This window comes from Mauremys reevesii, linkage group 18 (genome assembly GCF_016161935.1).
Source record: "Mauremys reevesii isolate NIE-2019 linkage group 18, ASM1616193v1, whole genome shotgun sequence".
In the NCBI taxonomy this organism is placed as follows: Eukaryota; Metazoa; Chordata; order Testudines; family Geoemydidae; genus Mauremys; species Mauremys reevesii.
This window is the reverse complement of record NC_052640.1, coordinates 29,784,480-29,797,944: the sequence shown is the minus strand read 5'-3', so window position 1 is coordinate 29,797,944 and position 13,465 is coordinate 29,784,480. Positions and strand designations below refer to the sequence as shown.

At 55.8% G+C, this 13,465-nt stretch overlaps 1 protein-coding gene across 13 annotated transcripts in view; it reads right to left on the bottom strand.

Moving 5' to 3' along the window:
* Positions 1–13,261, bottom strand: part of EMID1 (EMI domain containing 1) — a 114,988-nt gene extending 101,727 nt beyond the window's left edge. For all 13 annotated transcript variants that reach the window (XR_005589575.1, XR_005589579.1, XR_005589573.1 and 10 more), the window contains exons 1-2: positions 13,017–13,261; positions 12,422–12,821 (exon numbers count right to left, since the gene is read on the bottom strand). Coding sequence is in view for 5 of the 13 variants with exons in the window: in XM_039505210.1 (XP_039361144.1) it covers positions 12,422–12,540 (119 nt within the window). In the remaining 8 variants the exon portion in view is untranslated. The remainder of the gene's footprint in view (positions 1–12,421; positions 12,822–13,016) is intronic.
* Positions 13,262–13,465: the final 204 nt, after the last annotated feature.

Sequence of the window (13,465 nt, the reverse complement as noted above, 5' to 3'; positions counted from 1 at the left end):
CCATGAATGTCAAAAGTAATCTGGTGTTGTTTCTTTCCATGGCACTCCGCAGGGCAGGCACCTCAGATTCCTGTTCAGATTGGGTGCTCATGATGTTGTACTGCATCACCAGCTGTGATGTGCTCAGAACACTGACCACAACAGTAGTCAGCAGTGCGGGATCCATCCTTTCAGGCAGAGAGGGCAGGCACACAGTAAATGGGCTGTTGAAAAATGATGCAAAATGTAGTCGGAAGACCACAGAATGATGGGACAGAAAAAGCTGCATCATGGGACATTGAGCCCGCATCCGTGATGCACTGCAATCCACTCTGCCTTCCCACAACTCCTAGCTGCAGAAGGTGGCGAGTAACACACTGGGATAGCTAGCTACCCACAGTGCACTGCTCTCACTGCCAATGTTAGGGCACCACGTGTGGACGCACTCTGCCAACAGAAGAAGCATCATGAGAACATGCACAAGTGATGTAATTATAGCAGTTTATAATTGTTGGTGTTACTTGTGTCAACTTAACTCTGTAGTGTAGACTTAAGGCTATGTTAAGTGACACAGTCTGCTCTCTTTGCCTGTAATTCCTGCTATAAAGAGGACAGTAATTAATTGTTTGCCAGGCCCCTGGAGGTTGGACAAGAAGGAATCGGCCTAGTTTGTAGGAAAGGAGATGTAGATTGAATATTAGGAACAACTTTCCTAAGTAAAGGAGTTCAGCTCTGGACCAGGCTCCCAAGGGAGACTGTGGAATCCCTGTCACTGGAAGATTTTAAGAACAGGCTGGATGAACACCTGTCGGGGCTGGTCCTGCCTCACTGCAGGGGCTGGACTTGATGACCTCTCGAGGTCCTTTCCAGCCCTACATTTCTATGGCTCCCCTCCCATTGGCTCTTATGGGGACTGTATGTACCCAAGTGGCTGGCCATTTCTATGGAGGGACTACCGGGTACTTTGGGGCCCCTGGGGAGGTAGGTGCAATGGGGTAGTCAACCACACCGGGGCCACCTCTTGAGAGATGCTGGGAAGCTGTTGGGCTCCTCTTGGCTTCAATGAGGCAGGGGAGGCAGTGTTGCCTAGTGGATAGCACCCGACTAGGCGAGCTAGGCAAAATTCTCACTCTGCTATTGTTTTGCTATGTGACCATAGGCAAGTCATTGCCCTCCCAAGCCTCAGTTTCCCCTCTGTGAGATGGGGGTAAGGACACTGACCTCCTTTGTGAAGCACTCTATAAGAACCAGGTATTCCTCTCATTGTGATGCTCAGCCCCTTTCAGGGTGAAGTGCCACAGGAGCACAGCAGGCTGGCAGGGGCTGTGCTAGGAACAGAGGAGAGCTCCTGGCCTGCAGCACAGCGGGAAGTAGTGCTGTGAGCTCCAGTGCACACGAGGAATTTTCCCAGGGTATCACCATTACACAGACCAACCATTACAAATAACCCCCAGACACCTGACCTGGGAACCAGGTGCCGAGGTGCTGCGAAAACTCGAGACTATGGCACCAAAGGCAGCGCCTCCTCTCTTGCCTGTGGTAGCTGGGGCAGCCAGCATGATGGCTTCTTCTGCAGGCTGCTGGCTACTGGCCTTGGCATGGCCAAGCCCTTTCTCTTGGCCTTTCCTCTGAGCACACTGAAATCAAAGGGAGCGGAGCAGGTTGGAAAGGCAGCACTAGAGCCCTGGGCGGGACTAGTGTAGAGCCCTGCAGCGGGACCAGGATCCCACGAGGCCCACAGGATCCACTGCCATATTAGCGGGAGTGGGTATTGTGGGGTGGGATGGGAGCAGGATTCAATAGTCCTGTGCAGGGCTGTAGGCAGACAGAGTGGAGAGATCAAAGGACAGCAACAAAAAATAACCCACGTTCCATCTGGAGCCAGGATCCCAAGATGAGCTAAGTGCAGCACAGAGCCAGGATGGCGAGGGACCAAACCCACATGTTATGAAGGAAAAAAACCCTGGGAGCTGAGCTCAGCACAGAGACGGAGCCAGCCAGCCCAGATTGCACGGGGACCAAGGACTGGCCCTGGCCGCCCGCCCACCCACAACAGGCCATTGCGAAAATGAGGGGGAAAGACAGAGAGAACGTCTGTCCCCAGGGGTGAAAGTAGAACTAGAGACTTACCGGTATGGGGCTGGGTTGGGGCTGGCTCTGGCCCCCGTAAGGGTTGGGGTCTCGGGCAGAAGGGGCGGGGATGGGGGTCAGAGCCAGCCCCAGCCTGCCCAGCACTGGTAAGTGCCCTCCCCCTCCCTCACCAGGGTAGCAGTGGCAGCCAGGGGCTCCGGCGGCTATTTAAAGGGCCCAGGGCTCGGCCGCCGCTACCTCCCTGGGCCCTTTAAACTGCTGCCGGAGCTCCTGGCTGCTGCTGCTACCTCAGGGCTCTGGCAGCGGGGCTCCGGGGGCTATTTAAAGGGCCCAGGACTCTCCTGCTTCTCCCGCCTTTAAATAGTCCCCGGAGCCCTGGGGTAGTGGTGGCGGGGCTCCGGCAGCTATTTAAAGGGCCCAGGGCAGTAGAGGCAGCGGGAGCCCCGGCCCTTTAAATAGCCCCTGGAGCCCCACTGCCGCTACCCCAGGGCTCCAGCAGCAGGGCTCTGGTGGCAGTTTAAAGGGCCTGGGGCTCCAGCCACTGCTGGGAGCCCCAGGCCCTTTAAATTGCCGCCTGGAGAAGCCGGGCTGCCCTGGTACGGCGCACTGGCTTGCTTTCACCTCTGTCTGTCCCACTCACTGGACAGACAAAGAAACTGCCTGAGCTCACCTGCTCCAGGGCGAAACACAGCCAGGCTGGGCAGAACCAGCTACTACCGTGTATAATCGACGGTACTCCCTGCAGCGCCTCCTGGCCTCGGAGCTGTACAGGCCTTCTGCACCCTTCCCAAGAGCGCCCCGCGCTGGAGACAAGCTGGGAGTGCAGTAGCTAGCTAGCTCCCCCTAACAGCTGCTACGCTGGCCGACACCGGGGACCTCCAAAGCTACAAAGCAGGAGCTGCTACAGTGTGAACTAAAGAGCCAGGCTTCCAAGCTGGGGCTGTAAGACCCATATACTCTGTGCTGTGGGTCGGAAACAGAGGGCGACCACTGGGTTACACTGGTGCAAGTTTTATTGCACCTCCTGCTGGAAGAGTCTGGGAGTGCCCCAGAGCTAAAGCTCCTGCACCGTTTGCAACAGTGCCTCCTGCTGGGAGAGGCCAGCACTGCAGTCCACAGGCCCCCTGCAGTGGTATGGAAGTGGCTGGTGCAGCACAGACCCATTGGTTTCCCCACTCCATGCCCCAAATGCTCACAATAGAGCGTCCCGTTTTGCTTTGAAAGCAGCCAGGCCCTGGGCCTGCAGAAAAGCTGGGGATGTGAGGCGGGGGATGACGCTGCCCCCGCCTCCGATCTCCTCCCAGCTTGCGTGTCCCCAATACTGCCGCCTTTCCCTGAGGCAGCACCAGGGCATCCCCCACTCGCAGCTCCTCCCAGTGGGCTCAGAGGGATGGGGACAGGACATGGGGAGATCAAGCCCTTTGCCTCCACTGCATGGGCTCAAATCTGCCCCCCACCCCCAGCCATTCCCAGCTAGTGCCTCCCCCACGGGCAGACAGCTAAAGTGGCAGATAGACTGTAGGGGGGTCAGAGCACCGAGCCCTCTTCTCTGGGGCTGGGGGGATCAGAACATCTAGCCACTTGCTCTGGGAACATGGGGTGGGGTCAGAGCACCAAGCCCCTTGTTTGAGGGCCATGGGGGGTGTCAGAGCACCCAGTCCTTTGTTCAGAGCTCTGTGTGTGTGTGGTGAGGGGGTGTCAGAGCACCCAGCCCCTTGTTTGGGGGTCATGGGGGGTGTCAGAGCACCCAGCCCCTTGTTTGAGGGCCATGGGGGTGTCAGAGCACCCAGCCCCTTGTTTGGGGGCCATGGGGGGTGTCAGAGCACCCAGCCCCTTGTTTGGGGGTCATGGGGGGGTGTCAGAGCACCCAGCCCCTTGTTTGAGGGCCACGTGGGGTGTCAGAGCACCCAGCCCCTTGTTTGAGGGCCACGTGGGGTGTCAGAGCACCCAGCCCCTTGTTTGGGGGTCATGGGGGGGTGTCAGAGCACCCAGCCCCTTGTTTGAGGGCCATGGGGGGTGTCAGAGCACCCAGCCCTTTGTTTGGGGGTCATGGGGGGGTCAGAGCACCCAGCCCCTTGTTTGGGGGTCATGGGGGGGTGTCAGAGCACCCAGCCCCTTGTTTGAGGGCCATGAGGGGTGTCAGAGCACCCAGCCCTTTGTTTGGGGGTCATGGGGGGGTCAGAACACCCGGCCCCTTGTTTGGGGGTCATGGGGGGGGTCAGAACACCCAGCCCCTTGTTTGGGGGCTATGGGGGGAGGGGGGTTAGAGTGCTCAGCCCCTTGTTCAGGGCTGTGGGGGGGTCAGAGCACCTAGCCCCTTGTGCAGGGGTTCCTGTCACTCTCACAGGAAAGCTGAGGGATAATCAGGGGCTGGGATTTATGGGAAGGGGCTCAAGCCCCTCAGGGGAGAGGGCCAGGCTCCACTCCATCCTGGGGAGCTAGTCTCTGGAAGACATTGCCATGTGTTCTACGGGATTCATGGAGTCATAGACTTAAGGTCAGAAGGGACCATTATGGTCATTAAGGGCTGGTCTGCACTGGGGGTGTGTGTCGATCTAAGATATGCAACTTCAGCTCCGTGAATAACTTCGACTTCAGCTATGCATCTTAGATCGATTCACCTCAGGTCCTCGCAGCGCGGGATCGACGTCCGCGGCTCCCCTTGTCGACTCCGCTACCGCCGTTCACGCTGGTGGAGTTCCGGAGTCGACAGGAGCGCTTTCGGGGATCGATATATCACGTCTAGATGAGACGCAATATATCGATCCCTGATAAATCAATCGCTACCCGCCGATACAGTGGGTAGTCTGGACATACCCCTAGTCTGACCTCCTGCACAACGCAGGCCACAGAATCTCACCCACCCACTCCTGTAACAAACCCCTAACCTATGTCTGAGCTATTGAAGTCCTCAAATCATGGTTTAAAGACCTCAAGGTGCAGAGAATCCTCCGGCAAGTGACCCAGGCCCCACGCTGCAGAGGAAGGCGAAAAACCTTCAGGGCCTCTGCCAATCTGTCCTGGAGGAAAATTCCTTCCCGACCCCAAATATGGCGATCAGCTAAACCCTGAGCATGTGGGCAAGACTCACCAGCCAGTGCCCAGGAAAGAATGAAGAATGAAGACTCCTAAATGAAGACTTCGGCCCAGGGGCTCCCTTCCTCTTCCCAGCTGGGGCAGAGGGGCCGTGGTGCGGGAGGGTGCACAGTGCTGGGGGTGCCCTGGGCGGGCGCTCAGCCCAGCCCTGACTCTGGGACTGGTCTGGAGCAGGGGTGGCTGTGGCATCACTAGCTGGCGAAGGCCATGAGGTCCCTCCCTCCCGCTCACTGGCTCTCACATTCCGCGCGCATTCCCAGCCAGAGATGTCTGTCAGTTTGGCCTCTCCATCCCTCCTGCAGCGGGGCCGGGGGCCCTCCCCACCACAAAGGCTCTTTATGTGATGCCTCTCTCTCTAAGTGGAAAGTGGGCTCTCAGCAGCGGAGACCCTGGGCCTGCATGGTAGGCTCAAGCCCCTGCCCCCGCAGCTGTGACTCCCTCTGCCCAGCAGCCTCCACTCCCTCTGCCCAGCTAAGCCCCAGGTGCAAGGGAAGGCCTGAGTGAGTCTGGCTTTAAGGGGCCGTCTCTGTGGCGAGGGAGGGCATGCTCCCAGCTGGGCGCTGGAATGTCAGAACTCAGCACGTGGGCAGCTGCAGGGCCCCTGGCTGGGATTCCTCCCTATCACGGCTCCCCACAAAGGGAGGGAGAAGATGCCATGAGGCCGAGCAGAACAAAGACACTGGCATGCTGGCTCCCATGCCCACACTGGGGGAATGCTGCAGTTTGTCTCACTCAGCGCTCTGCCTGGGGGTTAATCTATTGCAAACCGTGTCTCTTGCACAAACCGGCTGCAGCTGGCAGCCAAGCCGGACCCCCTTCCTGGCAGCACCCTCACTAGCTGGCACTCCCACGTTCTTCCCAACAGCCACCGCTGCTGTGCTGGGAGAGGGTGTGGGAACCAGCCCCACAGCGACTCCTGCTGGCTGACACTGATATCAGTGTTGCTCCTCTGACACCTGCAACAGCTCCTGCAGGGGATCCAAGCACTGGAACAGCTGGGAGCTCCCCACCCCTGCCCCAGCAGTGCCGCGGGGGCTGGAATGGGGGAAAGGAAGGAGGTGTGGTGGGCACACTGAGTGCTGGGGCTGTCTCTGGGGTTTAGCGAGGCCGGGGTTTTCCCAGGGGGCCAGGTTCTCCAGGACTCAGCACCCACAGTTGGGTTCAGATTTGTAAAAGATCAGCACCCAATGTGCTATGCCCTTCAGATTCCAGCCAGCCAGCGACCCCTCACTGAGTGACAGGCTGTCCCACAAAGAACTGCGACACCCTACGTCCAGTGTGGAGCAGGCTTCGGGTTGCTGACCTAGGCTATGCTCTAGCCAGGCATGCTGCCTGAATGACCCCGGGCTCTAACCACAGCAGGCTGCTGCCCCGCACCACTCTTAAACCCTGGCACTGCTGCCACCACACACCTCTCCTGGGAGCTGAGCACTCCAGTATCCTAACTACAGCATGCCAGGCCACGCCCCCTTCAGGCCTGCCAGGGCCCAGGCTGCCGTACATCCTGCCCGCCTGCACTCTTGTCTCATGCCTACCCAGATCCAGGCCCCATGTCCACCTGCACCCATGCCTGCTGCCACCTGTCAATCTTGGGAGCCACACAAGGCTCTTCAGGGCAGGGTCCATGCCTTGATGCATATTTGCAGAGCATCCAGCACAAGGCCCCGATCCTGACAGGGCCCCTGAGTGCTTTCACCCTATAGATCAGGAGTAGGCAACCTATGGCATGTGTGCCGAAGGCGGCACGCGAGCTGATTTTCAGTGGCACTCACACTGCCCAGGTCCTGGCCACCAGTCTGGGGGGCTCTGCATTTTAATTTAATTTTAAGTGAAGCTTCTTAAACATTTTAAAAACCTTATTTACTTTACAGACAACAATAGTTTACTAATATATTATAGACTTATAGAAAGAGACCTTCTAAAAATGTTAAAATGTATGACTGGCACGCAAAACCTGAAATTCGAGTGAATAAATGAAGACTCGGCACACCACTTCTGAAAGGTTGCCGACCCTTGCTATAGATATTGGAGCTGGCTGGACAACACCCATCAGAAGAGTTTTCCATTGAAAACTGCATTTTTGTCAAAATCAAAACATGTTGCAGGAATGTGTCAATTCTGACTAAATTTTTGACAGGAAAAAGTTGAAACAAATTGTTCAACTTTCTCGTTTCGATAATGTTCATTTCACTTTCACAAGGTAAAAACGATTCTCTTCAATTGTCTCATTTCAATTCAATTAATTTTGACTGATGTTATATTTGAATCTTTATTTCCATTGTATATTTCGATAGATCATATTTATCCTCTGTATGACCCTGAATAGTTGAATGTAATATCAAAGTCAAAATTATATGAATCAACATTATTGGAAAGGCACATTTATATTAAAATGAAGCATTGCAATGATCCCAAATTCAATGTGGGGGAGGGGGGAGAGATGATCTGTTTTGTGGGAAATTTCATTCCAATGTGGAATGAAAAATCATTTCAGAATTTCCCAGGAATGGCAATTCCAATTCCCAACCAGCTGGAGTCAATATTAAACAACCCAAGCAGGCCTGATCGGGGGACCCGCAGGAGGGTGGGGCGCCCTGGCTGCAGAGCCACGGGCCGGATGATTCATCTTGCTGCTTTGTGACCTGTGAGATGCCTGTCTGCTCTCCGAGGAGAAAGGCCTTTGAAAAGGAGCTGCCGTGCAAGGAGAATAAAGAATTTGCCAGGGGGAGGGGCACTGCTTACTTTTTAAATAGGGGACTCATCAAGAGAAAAAAAAGAGTGGGAGGGGAGCTCATTGTCTGGCAAGCTCTGGGGGGCTAGTGGAGGGTGGAAAGGGTCAGCAAGAGGGGTGATTTTCCAGAGGGACGGGGCCAAATCCATCCTGGGTGTAACAGCAGTGAAGTCAGTACAAAAGGCCTGACCGTAGGCAAGTCACTTCCCCCTTATACACCTGTTTCCCCCCCACTAGTCAGACTGAGCGCTCTTCGGGGCAGGGTGCACGTCTCCCTGGGCGCCCTGCCATGGTAGAATGACAGTGGGCAATGGGGCAGAAGGCGGATCAGGCTCTATCCTGCACGCAGGGAATGCAGGTCGGGCGGGGAATCACCTTCTGTCCTGGCCAATAGGGGCAGCACAGAGAATAGAAGAGGTAGGATAGGAAATTCTATTCCCAGCATTTACAGATTCTGGGGGCGGGGAAAACACTGGGGCATAGAAGGTCCAGAAGGTCCAGTCTCTGTGCCAGGGGAGCAGGCAGCACAGCTGGCACCAGTACCTCACCGGAGGGCACACAGCGGGAAAGGGAGAGGAGGCAAAGTCACCCAAACCCTGCCTGCTGCAGCAGGAGGCAGAGAGTCCCTTGCCATAACGGTGCTCCCACAGCCAGTGCCAGGGGAGCACAACAGAATCCGCCCAGTCTGAGGAGCAGGCAGCACTGAGAGCTGCCCACAATGCAGGAAAGTGTCTGACCAGCAATCCAAGGGCCCCAGGGGGTGAGAGTCCGGCTGAGTCCAATTTCTTCACACACCCCCTTCTACCCTTACACACACACACCCCCTTCTGCCCTTACACACACACACACCCTTCTGCCCTTACACACACACCCCCCTCTGCCCTTACACACACACACACACACCCTTTTGCCCTTACACACACACACCCCACTACCCTTACACACATACACACACACACCCCTCTGCCCTTACACACACACACCCCACTACCCTTACACGCACATACCTGTCTGCCCTTACACCCACACACCCTCTGCCCTTACACACACACACACACCTCTGCCCTTAGAGACACACACCCCTCTGCCCTCACACACCCCTCTGACATTACACACACCCCACACACCCTCTCTGCCCTTACACACACACCCCACTACCCTTACACACACACATCCATCTGCCCTTAAACACACACACCCCACTACCCTTACACACACATACCCGTCTGCCCTTACACACACACACCCCACTACCCTTACACACACACACACCACTACCCTTACACACACATCCCCCACTACCCTTACACACGTCTGTCCTTACACACACACACCCCTCTGCTCTCACACACCTCTCTGCCCTTACACACACACACCCCTCTGCTCTCACACACCTCTCTGCCCTTACACGCACACGCCCCTCTGACATTACACACACGCTCCCCACACAGCCTCTCTGCCCTTACACCCTCTCAGCATTACACACACACAGCCATTCCAGCCGGAGCGTCTCAGAGCACCTTGGAAAGCCCAGAACTTTCTGTCCTGCTTATAACACAGCCCTGTCCCCAGGATTAGCCCACTGCTGGAATGAAGCTCTGCCTTCCAGGGTCTCCCACAGTTATTGCTTCTGACGGTGGGTTTGGGGGGTTACGTAACACCTATATTGTATCTTTCATCAGAGCATCTCAGCTCCCTCTGCCTGAAACCTGCACACCACCTTCAGGAGACGAGCCTGGGAAGTGGAACTTAAATTCATAACTCTGCCAGACACTAAAGAGCGGGGACGTAACAGAGACCTACGCTGGCTTTATGGCCCATTATAACAATGTGTCACATCCTGCTGCCTGCTAACTCTGGTTCTTGGACCCCACAGAGGTGTTCATTACTTTATTTTAAGGGATCTCTTACATGTGTGAACCCATATGCTTAACAATCTGTCCCTCCTTGTACTTAGCTCAAATACTCTGGTTACCTTCGCCAGACCCGAAGACAAGCTCTGTGTAGCTCAAAAGCTCATCCCTTCCACCAACAGGAGGGGGAGGGGGAGCTCAGTGGTTTGCACATTGGCCTGCTAAACCCAGCGTTGTGAGCTCAACCCTTGAGGGGGCCATTTAGGGATCTAGGGCAAAAATCTGTCTGGGGATTGGCCCTGCTTTGAGCAGGGGGTTGGACTAGATACCTCCTGAGGTCCCTTCCAACCCTGATATTCTATGAACAGTAAGTTATTACCTCACCTACCTTGTCACTCTCATTACACCTCTTTAACAAATGGGAAAACTGAGGCACAGGCTGGGGAAACGATTCATTCTGAAATGAGATTAGACCCCCACATGTTTTGGCTCCCAATCCCTTGCTCTATTCATTAGACAGCACTGCCTTCCCCTCTATCGCAGGTTCCTCATCCCAGAGAATGGGGTCAGATGGCTAGACATCAGGGGTTAATCATTAAACAGGAAGCCTGCAAGCAAGCTAGGTTTGTGGGTCCCCCAGGGGAGGGCAAGGCAGCATTTGGCAGGGCTCACATCCTTTTTGTAGCTATGAACCCCATCGGGGATGCGGCAGGGAGGCCCTGCCACAGCAAACCCATGGGACCTGAAAACTAAACCATCCACTGTGGAACAGCTAAACAGTTCAGCCCTAAATAGGTCAGTGACCAGAAGCTGTGGAGACAACTTCCCCAGGGTGGGCGAGGCCAGAGAGCAGGCACTCCCCTTGGCATGTGGCAAAGGCAGCCAGCAAAGAGCAGGGCAGGGGATGGGTAGGAGGGGAAGCCACACAGGTCTGTCTGGAGACCCTGTTCTATCCCAAGAGTAGCCACTGGGGGCAGGTGTGATCCTAGGGATCATAAATGTCCCAAGTGGATCTCCATCATGGTCTGGATCTAGCCATCTGATCTCTCTACGGGATTGCTAAGGCACAGCTCATCACGACAGCTACGCCCCATGGCTAGAGCAGCCCAATGTTCAAACGTGCTGTAGAGCAAGACCCCAGCACTAGCGAGCAAAAGAAGCCATGGACCATGGTTGGGTAAGGCGTGGCTGGGGAGGGACCATCACTCATTGCTGGCCTGGTCCCACAAAAGGCGGGAATCCAGTGCATTTCCTTTACTGCTGTCTCCTTCCCCCACATGCCATTGGCAGACAGCATCTGTGGCTATTCAGTCACTCTCCCCACTGCTCCCTGGCCTCCGACTGGGCTGGGAAAGCATCTGCTGGCTGGGGCAGGTTGGAGCTGCTTCACCCCAGCCCAGTTTTCTCTGCAGATGTTCCCAGCAGAGACTTTGAAAGGCCCCTTGTCCCTGAGTCCTGCTTCTCTCCAGCATCAGCATTGTTCACCCACAGCAGCAGCACGACTCCCACAGCACTCAGTGGGCCAGGGTGTTCCCAGGGCCAGCTCTCTGCTAGGGCTAAGGAGGGTGTGTGTGTAAGGGTTCCCTACCACCCTCTTGCTGTACAATCAGTTGAATCAGACTACTAGTGAAGGGCCTGAACCAAAGCCCAGCTCTGAATCCCCCCGGATGATTCTCCAGAAGTTTGGAATCAGAGCCAAGTGTTGCTTCTCTGACCGTTCCTGCATGGAATAAGCCGACAGCTGCCCTGCACCCTCAGCCCAAGCTGTGCCTCGAGCTACTCAGCAGGGCTGGGAAAAGCTGCTTCTAACGTGGAATCTTTACCAAGGTTTGCACTGCTCTGTGCTTCCTGGGTTTGCCTGGGACAGGAAGGGGAAAAGAGAACACTTCTGCACAGTGTCCCTGATCCAGCCGACATCGGAAGGCCCTACGGATCCAATGATGGAGATATTTCCAAAGCAAAACGTTTCCCGTAAACATCACAAAAGCTGGATGCTGCTCAGAACCAGCAACTCCTCCAGGGTTCCCCAGACCTCAGTAAGAGCTCCCCACACTGACTGGGGTGCTGGTGTAACAGCCTTGGTCTGTCCACAGACCAAGTAGATCATAGACTGCAGCCTGGAGCTGTGAGCTGTGAGCCCCAGGCTCCTCAGCCAAGATACCTCAACCCCAACCTGCCGGCTCGTCCAAAGGAAATTCAGCTGATGCAGATTGTTCCCTCCAAGCCTTTCTGCAGAGACAAGCTGGGACGTACTTAACTGAGCTGAGCCCCACAACAGGCCAACCCAAGCCAGCATGCAGAGCCAAAAGGCCCCCTATGCGCCCAGCTGCCACTCACCTGTTACTCTCAACAGACATTCACCCATCAGGTCTCTTCCCACCATTATCCCTATCTATGGGCATTTTCACAGGCCCACCTAGAGCCAAGCCCCCCACTGGGTTGATGGCAGAATGGTGAGGACAAGAACATCACCCCTGTAGAGCTCCAGAAGTTGTACAAAGGAGGACAACGCTGTTCTACAGAGGGGGCATTCAAGCCACCCAGCCTTGGCCAAGGCTCCCAGCAGCAGAGCCAAGAACGGAAGCTGGGTCTCCTGATGCCCAGCCCTGTGCCCTACCCACTAGACCACAGCAGCATGTGCATAGCTTGCCATTGCCGAGACGCTCTTTACCTTCGGTTGGCGTACTGGAGTCCTGCCAGGCTCCAGGTGCAGCTCCCCTCAGGCAGCAGGCAGCACAGCCACAGGGCAGCTGGCAGGCATCTCATCCAGCTGAGCTGCCGTGTGCTCATCGTGTCCGTCCGTGGGGCCAGAGCTTCTGAGCTCACGCAGAGCCCTTGATCCTTCTTGCACTCAGCCGATCCCCCCGACGTGCTCGACGCTCAAGGATCTCTCATTGAGAAAAAAAGAGAAGCCCCCTTGGCACAGGGACTCACGAGAAGTGTAGTGGCCTGGTGCCAAGCCTGGTCGGAATAAAGCCCAGGTTTAGCTGGGATCAAGAAGGAGGAGGCTGAGCTTGCAGGGACGGGGGGAGAGAACTCAGATCAGCGCTGCCAATCCTCCCTGCACGGCCCTGCAAAACAAAAATAATAACTGGAGTGAAGTCGCTCTCTGCATTAACTTGGCTGGGGCTCCTGCAGCAGCTGGGGGGAGGCTCCAGCTAAGCTTAGAGAGACAACAAAATCACCAGAGGAGAGATCGCCTCTCTGTGCTGCAAACTTGCAGGAGAAAAGATGGGCCACAGGGAGGGAGCGCCAGCTTCTCTCACCTTCCAGTGCTCTGGCGCTTCCTCAGGGCACAGGCAGAGGGGCTGGGGGCTATTGCAAGCCAGCTTTTTCTCCTCTCGCACTCTGCCCAGAGTTGCTCTTACCGCTGGGATGTTTGGCAAAGGAAAAAGCGATTAAGGGCAGCTCAAAGTCCTGCCCCCTTCTTTCGACTGGATTAAGGAACCCAAACAATCCCAGAGGCTTTTCAAAAGACGAGCGTTGCTCTCTCCTCCTTCCCACCCCCCACCCCCTCTCCTTCATGTTCAAGACGTGGACTGATTTCATATTCCCAGCCTCGCTAAGCAGCAAGGGGAGGGGGAAGCCACTTAGATCATATACAGAGCTCACTTCTTTCTGCTTCCCAGATCCAGCCCCCCACAGAGAACCACTTCCTGGGATTGCTCGGAAAGGATCCAATTCTCCTCTTCCACAGCTGGCTGCAATGGCTTTA